The following is a 10,973-nucleotide window of genomic DNA, read 5'->3' as shown; positions in this document are numbered from 1 at the left end:
GAAATGTAAGAGATAAAAAATTTATTAATAAAAAATTAAAAATCATAATGTTTTGAGCTCGAATCTCATTATGCATAATTATTTTTCTAGATTGCATAAGAAAAAATAAAATTATCCTCAAAATAATATCTAACTTTTGAACAATTTATTACCGAATTAGTGACCTAATTGAGGAATAGGTGATACAAAATCATTACTCTCCATCACTTGGTCCTCCCCATTTCTTTATACGCCTTTCAGCTTCAACAGTCTGCATAGGAGAATATTTGGATTAAGCTTTGCTTTGATCTCAACAAATTAAAGTGAATGAGAGAAGAGGCATGAGTTAGGACTTTGGATCAAAGTATATAATATTAGAATATTAAAATAGAAAGTAATGATTAGAGATCAAAATGTAAATATAATTTAAAAAATATTAAAACCATATATATTAAATAAAAAAAATTATACTAATGTTAAATAATAGTTAATAAAATTATATTTGTATTAAAAATAATTATTTAAATTATTTATAGTTGATTAATGAAAAATATTAAAATTAATTTATATTAAACAATATTTATGTCATGAAATAATGATAATAAAAATAATAGTAATTTTTTTAAATGGCTTTTTTCTTTTCATCCATTACTATGTTGAAGGCTTTTATCTCGGAAATTGCTTTTTGACATCGACACCCTAATTTATAATATTAAAAGCATGCAGAGAGACTTACTTCCTTGTTCCAGTTGGTAAGTGAAATCACAACTATCAAGCTTAAGGTTTGTAAAACAATGCCCCCTATCATGCCTGACCAAATACCCTGCAACATCATTTCACAAATTATTATAAAAGTTATATTTGATATATCTAAAAAAAGGAAGCATTTTACAAGGAGTTCGTCACTTTATGAGGAAATTTACCATAACCCCAAAGCCAAATGTGAATCCAAGGAGAATGCCGGCAGGTAAGCCAACAATATAGTAACACCCGATGTTGATGTACGCCACCAGAGACTGCCATCCACCTCCAACAGCAACACCTGAAAATTCAACCAATTTGCTATATTACTTCAATTTAAGTGTGAGTGTTATAAACATGTATTTTTTCTCAAGCTTGGTGGGTCTAGTGTTGTCACGGGCGCAAGGCACAATCAAGGCGCTAAGACCTTCATATAGCCTGAGGCGCAAGGCACCCGAGTAAAATTAGACGCACACATAAAAAGAAATATACATATATTAAACAGATAGTTTTCAAAGATAGAAAAACAAATGTTAATAATATTTTAGAAATAGACGAATGATTTAAAACGAATCAACCCATTAGTAACTAAGTTAAAAAGATACAAATGCATGTAGATTATCCCATTCAAAAGCGAGTGCTTGTGTCACTGCGACTAAGGCCTCTTATTGTTTTTATAGATGATTTGGGGTCACTTCATCCACCAAGACTGACCCATTACTTGGAAGAAGCTTGGTGAAAATTCTTTAAAATTCTAATAATTTGTATTTTATCAGGGTAAATATTGTAATTCTAAGGATAAAATTGTATTGAGTTTAAATTCTTTAAAACTCTATCTTTGTAGATATGCTTTAATTTCAGCCTGGGTTCAACTATAAATAGAGGTCTTCATTTGTAATCACTCAATCATGGTATTAATTAAACACTTGGTGTGTGTTCTTTCTTGAGCCTTTCTCTTTCCACTTGTGAAAATCGAGAGGCAAACAAAATGATGCTCTATTTATGAATGCTAACACAGAGCAATGTCATAAACTCAAAAAAAGAGATGAAATAAAATTATAAAAAAAGTAGTAAAAACTAGAAAATTAGAAATGTAATAGATGGAGAATAAAAGAAACCCACGTTTACCTTGCACAGGCATTGTGCAGATCTCCTAAACTCTGAAGAGCAAGCAGAGTTTTGTTCTTTCTTTTCTTTTCTTTACTTTTAACATGATAAAGTTGTTGAAACCAGGTTTATAATTAATAAATATAAAAAAAACTAATGGTATTTATGAATTTTGAAATACTAAAATAAAATAAAATAAAAAGCAGAAAGCCAAAGGTCGGATTCAGAGAGGCTCGCTTTTATTTCGCCTTGCTTTGAAGCCCAAGGCACATTTAAAATAGCCTGACCTTGGCAACGTAATGCTCAATTTTGGGTGTTAAGGTCATTTGGAGCACGGACGTTAAACATAGAAACTTGAAGAGTGGGAGGCGATACTTACCGGATAAGACCGGTTGGAGGCTGTTTAAGAGGACCGTTATCCCCAACAATATAGCTAGCTTAGTCGTTTCTTCAGCAACAGCATCACTGGTAGTGAAGAAGTAAGGGAAGTAACCTCTGGTTGCAAACACCACAATCATGCATACAATCCCTATGCTCACTGATGTGATTGAAACAATTATCACTGACAATTTGGCAAGCCATGCGTTCCCACGTCCAAGTTCGTTTGATACTCTCACACTATTACCACCATCATCATTTGTAAGTTCATTTGAACAAATTCATTGAGGGAGGAAGCAGGAAATGGAGAGAAACGCACCTTATAGCAGCATTGAACCCGATTGCAATCATTGCATCCCATCCATTTATGTTCATGCTGGAATTATAAGAAAATCGAAGTTGAGAAAGAAGCAATTAATACCCCAGGGACTAATAGCACACTTTAGCTCAAATTTTCATCCAATTTAATGCAATTAAACTGGTAATTTTAACTGGTGTTAATGAGGACTGGACCAACTTGAATAACAGTTTTTAAGTAACTCTGTGCATTCGTGTATGTTTCATGGTTTATTTACTTTTTAGGTGTCATGTTGCGGATTATGCATTGAGTAAGGAATACCTACCAAATGGAGATGGCATCAACAGGTACCAAAGGGTTTGACAGGTGACCTGTTATGACTATAAGCATCATTAAGTACCAAAACTCCAAGCTGCAATGTATTTTCACAACTGCAGTCAAATCAAACCTGATACCATGATTAACATAAACAGTAACTCAAGGGAGGGCAGGAAACATACCATAACATAATAGCTGAAGCCAAAGAAAGCTTGACAAAGCCAAATAGATCCACAAATGCTAGCCATGAGAATCCAGACCAAGCACCATCCGATTTGGTTTTTAAAATGTATAAAAACTGTCCAACAACTATGAGCCACCATGATGTATTCAAAGTTATGGCTGCACCAATTAATCCCCATCCCAATTTAAGTATCAGCAACCAGCTGAAAAAGACATGTAGCACTAATACCACTGCTGAAATCCAAGCCATCACCATAACTTTCCTCTGTGCTTGTAAAAACTTCTGTAAAGGAAAGTTAAGAGCATAAGCAAATAATTGTGGCAGCATCCACAAAGCAAACTTGCCTGCATCAATAAGTTAAAGGATGTTATTAGATGTCATTTTTCCTCATAATTTGTAAATTGATTTTCTTTCATTTCCCAACCTGCAGCAGTGGAGATTTCAGTGGTTTCTCCAAACAGTACAAGGATTGGAGGGGACCAAATGTAAATGGGAACCAATAAACAAGCTGTAACAAATAGAATGACCCATGATCTCTGCATGTAAACCCCCAACATCCTTAGCCTCCCAGCGCCATATGCTTGACCACATAGAGTCTCCAATGCACTCCCCATTCCTAACTATGACAAATTAAAATCGAATAAGACCCTTATCATTTCCACATTTGCTAAAATAAAAAGAGATCACTTACCATAACACCGAAAGAAAGACCAGCTATAACAGAGTTCTCAACAGAGACTGCAGCAAGGTCTAGTTCACTAAGTCGACCAGCAAAAGTTAGGGTGAAGGCTCCCAATGAGTACTGACAAAGTGCTGTGAAAATAACCGGCCCTGCAATATGCCATAATCTCTTCGACTCAGACCCAAACTCCTTAACCCAGCTAACAAGCTTTTCTCCTTTGTTGATATCATTGCCATCACGTTCGTTGAGAAGTGGAACAGTATCGGCAGCCATACCCGCGTTTCTATTTAAGTTTCACTCTATCATGAATATAGGGGTTTTTTGTGGTTTAAATAGGAACTGTCAGCCGTGGGCTTCGATTGTGCCCCTTGTTTGAAAGGTGGTTGGAATGTGTGTGGAAGATACTAAACATACGTTCATAATTCTCAAAAAAAAGAGAACAGAAAATCTTTCAAATACACACACAAAAAAGGTAAAAAAAAAAAAGTTTAATCCAATTTTAACGTGCCATCCCCCATTGAACGGCGGATGACAGACTCAGAAAAGTCAGAATTCGTCTAATGCTGAGTGCTGGCGGTTGCTGTTCTATTGTTTAAACAAATTAATGTTTCTAAACTAATAAAGTAATAACTTCGAACATAGATTCCAACATTACCTCACTATTTCATCCTCTATAGAAAAACCCAATGGATGGTAAGACAATTTGATGTTAATAGTATAGACAGAGGACATGACGGCTGGTGTTATGTTCCATCATTTGTTTATTTTACCTAATTTCCGCCAATAATCATAAAGTGAATCACTTTTTTCAAAAACTCAATCATTATTCCACACGTTACTCCGATTTTCCCTTTGACAGTATAATTTTTTTTTAGTTTTACAGTTTTTTATAATTTAAAAAAATTTAGGTAAATTATAAAATATTTTTTTTCTATTTGTTTTAGTTTAAGTTTTGACAGTAGATGTTTCAATTATTATGATGTGATCACTAATATTATCACTTTATAATAATTTGGTTATCAAGTCGTCAACTTTCCTTAAAGAAATTATAGAAATCTCATGTGGCATATGATGTGTCATTAAACGTCCACGTGTCTTCCCGTCATTGCCACCTACCTTTTCTTTATTCTTTTACTTTAACAATTGGTTGATATTGTGTAATGGATTATTTGATCTATTCAAATTTGTGAATGATGTATGATGAATTCGATTCTTTATGAGTTAAATTGTTTAGTTCAATTAGTGACATTGTATAATAGAGTAGAGACGATCAAAATACATGATTTTTTTTTTTAATTTTGGACCAAGTGATGAATAAGCATGTAGATAGATGCGTAAATGCATGTGTTAGAATTTAACATTATTCATGGAATTACAATTAGAAGCATGTTTTGGTTTTGTATTCATTTAAATGTTTAGGGATGACTTGAGATATTGTTTGATATGCCGAGAGCTTAAATGACTAACTTATATGCTATATATCCCTAGTTTCCTGATTTTGAGCTATTATGGACCCTTTCTTAATGAACCCCTATTTTTTAAAGAAAAATCTTGAGCCTAATTTTAGTTTAGCTCTCAAATTGTCTCTAACCTATATTTGTTTTGCACTATGAAATGGATATCAAGCCATGGACATTGAGGGTTAGGTAGAAACAATTTGGTGGTTTTAAAAATGAACTTGAGTGAATAGTGAAGAGATGATTTTATATAGTGCGTAGAAAAAATATGCTTAGAATGAAAAATGTTGAGTGAACAAAAGCATTGTAAGGATCAAAAGGAAAACGAGTGAATAAAAGCACGGATATGGATTGTGAGTGAAAATCTTCAGAATGTGCTCAAAGTCAATTCATGAGCTTAAAATGAAATTTTCTCTTTCATAATGCACAATTGCTCGCTAAGTTATTTGTACTAACTAATGCCGAACCATATCTTCCACTTTGTTGGAGAGAAATGGGAAGTGAGCGAAGGAGAAATAAAGAGGTGAGGTTAATGACCACATATAGGGGAAATGGGAACAATGTCATGTGCTATACTATATTGGGAAAAATATGGTTCGAAAATGATTTTCTTACACAGCAAAAAATTAAATTTTTTAAAATCAAGTCAGTTTGTGATATTTATAGTAATAAACATTTTATCGAAATCACACTTGTGTTTTCAACTAGATGAATCCTTGTCATTCTTGGCTTTCAACCGAACAACCTTCTACGTTATTCTTGTACCATAAACTACTTCGAGTGTGGCCTTGAACGAATTTGAATCAAATACAGAACTAGAAATTATTTACTTTACTTTCAATGAGAAAGGAAATCACTCTCCAATAAAATATGATAGATTTGTTATTCTAGAAATTAGAATTTATACTTAGAAAATAAATTCTTACTATTTTCGGGCAGAATAACAATATCTCAAAGTTGTAGATTTAGCTCTACCAATGCCATCTATTTATAAGGAGAAGAAGTGAAACTTATGTTGAATTAGTATAAGTTTATTTCAATAGAAAAATGAAATCCTATTCTAACTAGAATTAGGGGGTGACAACCTAGTTAAATATACTAGGTTTGTCGTCCCTAGCATTAACATTAGGGGCTTTTGGGCATCTCTTGTATCAGGTCCAATTATAAGTACTTCCTAGACTTTTAACCTAATACTTTATAATTTTATAATTTTAATCCAAGCCAATACTTGTTTTTTCATTTCCCAAAATAAACATCATAATTAATTTCCCAATTAAATAATTTTCTCAACTCAAGTCCAATTTCGTTAAAATCAAGACAACTTTACCATAAAAAAATCTATGAGAAAATATATTTAATATTTCTACATTCGGCGGATTCACAACGACCAATAAATTTACTTTCATGTTTGAACTTCAGTTACTTAACTAACCAAATAAACAATAGTTCAAAAAATTATAAATTAATTTCCAGGTAATTTTCATTTAGAAAAAACCACATTCATTTCCAATTATTTCCCATTTTTCTAACTTTACCATTTCTATTAATTTGATTCAACATGCAATTCATTTCTGGTTTCAACAAGCTAGTGGAAGGACAGATTGGGCATATGCGATTAGGTTTTAAATGATTTATAAATTAAGTTGCAGCTTTTCACCTATTAATTATAAACTCATTTAGTCACGAAGTCATTCTACTATATTACCGTGACTGAGCTCTCTTTAATGACATACCATTACGAAAGCAACTCGATCAGTGCCTGTCCAATGACCTTATCATAAGTGTATTACCCTCATAGGATATCCTCAATCTCTTTAGGGATAAATCCACTCTTCCAATACGATCTTATTTTATCTCATGGTAACCATTACATCTTCTTTCATGAAAAGTCAATTAATATTAAATAATAATCAAGTCGTTCATCACAAAGATGAACGACTCATGGCCATGTTTACTTTTCATCTACCATGTAATGCCAATGAGAGGATATCATTTACCCATATCTTGGGCTATGAATTCCACTATTGTGAATGATACTACATACTACAGAAGTCATATACCTAACGCACCAGTTTTTGGTTCCTTATCAATTTGAACTCAGACTTTTATTTACATCAAACTATATGAGTCACTCATACATAGCCCGTCATCCACTCAGAAGGCATTAGAGGGGGAGGGCGAGGCATTTTTGTTAAGGAGCTGAAGGGGTAACTCTTATATATTATGTGAATCGTTGGTTCATCATTTGTAAGACAGAATCTCTTGCCTCACTCTTTAGCCCTTGCAAAATGGGCAAGCTTTGGGTAACTCCCTGATCGGAAGTGGGCATATTACTTTCAACCTCATCAGATACAACTCGATTGGATTCAACTGACATGGTTATCTATATTGAAAAAAAAATTCAATTCGAATAAAGAAAAACATCACACTATCATAGGTTATTGTGGCATGTATTTCTAGACTCAACACACACTATGTTTCAATCTTAAAATCGACTAAACCGTAGCTTTGATACCATTAAACGTAACACCCCTCACCCAACCCTATCGTCGGGTCCAAGCTACAGGATGTTACATTCGTTACGGAGAAAAAATAGACAAATTCATATTAAAATATTCATTTACATATGATATTCAATGTTAATCACATTCATTTCAAGTTAAACAATTAATTTCGAGTCTTAATCGAGCTTAGAAAATCTCTTTTTCAACCCGGTCCTAAATATGACCAAATTGCGAAGTTTTAAAAGTTCAAGGTCGACGTTGTGACATCATCTCTTCCACGTCGTGACTTCGCCAAAACATTATGTCACGTCACGACCTCATGCCACTCAACATCGTGATGTCACTCACTATTAGTTGACGTTGCGATGATGTAGGTTGGTTGTTGAGATGTAGACCCTATTTTTGGTAAAAATGAACCATTTTGTAACTATTTTAAAGTTTTCAACCAAACCTATCAATACGTTCATTAAATTACCAATTCCATTTGACTCAAAACCTACCAAAACATACCAATCAAGTTCAAATATCCACATTCAACTTATTATCAAACATTCAATATCTATACATCAATTAGATTCAAACATTTCATTGTCATGAATCAAACACCAACCTAGTCATTCAATTACCAATCTTTACCTTTGCTAAACCACCTTGAAACATGTCAATTCACTTTCATTTCTAACACTTATGTACACATATACACATCTATAGCTTACAAGCATTAAGTATAACTATCAACTATCAAAATTAGGCCACATTTTACAAACATACTTCAAGTTATAAATGTTCAAATACATTTCCATCTCATTCACCTATCAAACAAGCTAACATTTCTACCTCATTCCATATCATTTATAGATCATCACATCTTTTAGCATAAAAGCACATATATTCTTAAACAACATGTATGATTCAAGACACCAAATTAACATATCATATGTAATGGTCAAGTCAACTATCCAAGTATTAAACACATTTACATACTAAGATACACACCATGGCACTTATATACATGTCATTGTTGGGAAATGTGTTCATATTGTAGTAAACATGAAACTGTTTTCTATTTGATTGAACGAAGAATAAATAAATAAAGTTAATTTCATATTTCACTATTATGTCTTTTGTATTTTCTGACTTTTATATTTTGTATGCATAGCGAAATTGTGACCAGCAAATATTAACTCATTGATTGTCTAAAGTTCAAACTGAAGATAAGTGGCATTGCAAAGAACATTTACATTGCAAGAAAGACAACTTACTTCAGTAGATAATCTAAATGAGTCTGTAATCCCGTAAAAGAATCAAAGTGAGCATTTAATTCGAATACTAAGAAGGATAATTATGTCGTCTACAATTCCAATTGGAGAGATAGCTAGTCTTGGCTATTGGAGCAGTTGACTCCACGAGTATAGACATAAATGTATTCATTGGTAGAATGATACATTGGACTAGTCCCAAGATGAATTAATTCTGAATTCGTTTTTGAATTAATTCACTTGTGTCGTTCATGGTGTGATTTACCTAAATCTTGAGTTAGTCACTGACCATGCGTATGTAACTCATGTGCTTAGATATAAGTGGAGGCTTATGCTCTAAAGATGATCGAGCCCATAACCGGTATGTTGGGTACATGATTTGTGTATGGCATGGCTTTACTAGTAATAATAGAATTCATAGCTCAATTAAAGAGTTAATAATATATTCTCATTGGCATTGTGTGGATTGATAAATATGGAACGTGGCTACAGGTTGCTAGTTCTCGAACGAGCAATTTATAACAGTCATTTGTTGACAGTGATCATATTAATCACTAAGAAGACACAATGGTGACAATGAGATAAAATAGGATTGTATTGAGTGAACAGATTTAACTCAAAGAAATTAAGGATATTATATTAGGGTAACACACACATGGCGAGGTTATTGGACAAAACAGTTGGATGAATTGCTTTCGTGAAGAGTATACAATAAGGAGTTTTCAATCATGGTACTTCTTGTGGACTGACTCCATGATTAAGTAATTGCGAATTATCAGAATGATACTTCTGGACATAATTGCAATCAATAGAGCCTAATTGTATATATCCGATTGGTCCATCCGCTAGCTCAACAAAAACTCAATTGGACTACATTTGAATCAGAAGTAAATTCTACGACTTTGAAAATAATTTAATTAAGTTGATTTATTTGATGTGGAATTAAATTAGGTGGTCGTGAGAATTGTTCAACTAGAGAATTTAATTAAAGAATTTTCTTGAAAAATTATTTTGGAAAATCTAAGTGATTTTTGGAAAAATTAATTTTGATCAAGTAAAATTAAATTAATCAAATTAATTAAAATTAATATGATATTCTTGGAAGTTAATTTTAAGTAATACAATTGGCCCAATGGGTAATTGAATTTAAAAATTAGATTTGAGATCGTAAATTGGGTCCGGAAGCCCAAAGCCGAGACCAAAACCTAAAAATTGGTTGAATTGGGCTCGATATGTGAAACTAGGCCGATGGTCCAACTGGTGGCTTGACCGAGTTGATCGAGTCGTCATTGACCTTGACTGAACTAGCAGCAGTCGAACCGACTCGGGGTTCTGTAAGGGGGTCACACTTGCAACACCGGACATGGTGGTGCTGATGGCTGCAACGGCAACGTCCCGGTGGCCGATGGCGGTTGGTCTTCGGTGGTTGAGCAGTGGAAGAGTTACACTCCTACTAGGACTCTACCAGATAATTTGATTTCAGATTAATTATTCCAAAAATAATATTATTTTAATAGTCTAATATTAAATTTATTTTAATAGTTATCTTAATAATATTTTATTAATTTAATATTAAAGTGATTATCTTAATATTAAATTTAATTTAATGTTTATCTATAAGATAAACATTCTATTATTTTAATAAGATTTAATATTAAATTTCATCTAATATTTATTTTGATAAATATTATATTAATTTAATATTAAAGTGATTAAGTTTAATCATAATTGAACTCTCTAAACTCTCCCTATGTAAAGTGAGCATTGGGTCATTATTTACACACACCTGAATTCAAGAGAAAGTTGTAAAGAGAAAATTCTCTAAAGAGATTATTCCAAAAAATTTCTAGAGATATTTTTTATTTACAACTTGACCCAAAAGTTTAGATAAATTACAAAATTACCCCACTGGTAATTTTTCTGAAAAATTTTCTGATTCGAAATGAGCCCACACTCGGCAGATGTGAGCTTGAGGATAGTGCAGAAGACTACTCGGTCGAAGCACTCATCCTAGACGAATCAAAAAGGTACAATTTTGATTAAGTGTTTATTACTTTAGATATCAC

At 32.7% G+C, this 10,973-nt stretch overlaps 1 protein-coding gene across 2 annotated transcripts; it reads right to left on the bottom strand.

Moving 5' to 3' along the window:
• Positions 1-6: 6 nt before the first annotated feature.
• On the bottom strand, positions 7-4,370 carry LOC107920986 (protein DETOXIFICATION 33). Of its 2 annotated transcripts, XM_016850834.2 has the most exons (9): positions 3,697-4,370; positions 3,430-3,625; positions 3,004-3,349; positions 2,829-2,915; positions 2,525-2,581; positions 2,207-2,445; positions 903-1,021; positions 716-802; positions 7-250 (listed from the first exon to the last, which is right to left on the bottom strand). In XM_016850834.2, the coding sequence occupies exons 1-9, from the start codon at positions 3,958-3,960 to the stop codon at positions 194-196; spliced, it is 1,452 nt and encodes a 483-aa protein (XP_016706323.2). In that variant the 5' UTR covers positions 3,961-4,370; the 3' UTR covers positions 7-193. The 2 variants fall into 2 exon arrangements, with proteins under 2 accessions (XP_016706323.2, XP_040943209.1); XM_041087275.1 differs by lacking the exon at positions 3,430-3,625 and having other exon boundaries at positions 3,004-3,287; positions 3,697-4,231.
• Positions 4,371-10,973: the final 6,603 nt, after the last annotated feature.

The sequence above is a fragment of the Gossypium hirsutum genome, chromosome D01, assembly GCF_007990345.1.
Source record: "Gossypium hirsutum isolate 1008001.06 chromosome D01, Gossypium_hirsutum_v2.1, whole genome shotgun sequence".
Classification (NCBI taxonomy): Eukaryota; Viridiplantae; Streptophyta; class Magnoliopsida; order Malvales; family Malvaceae; genus Gossypium; species Gossypium hirsutum.
Note: the sequence above shows the minus strand (reverse complement) of the source record. Positions and strands in the feature narration are given on the sequence as shown.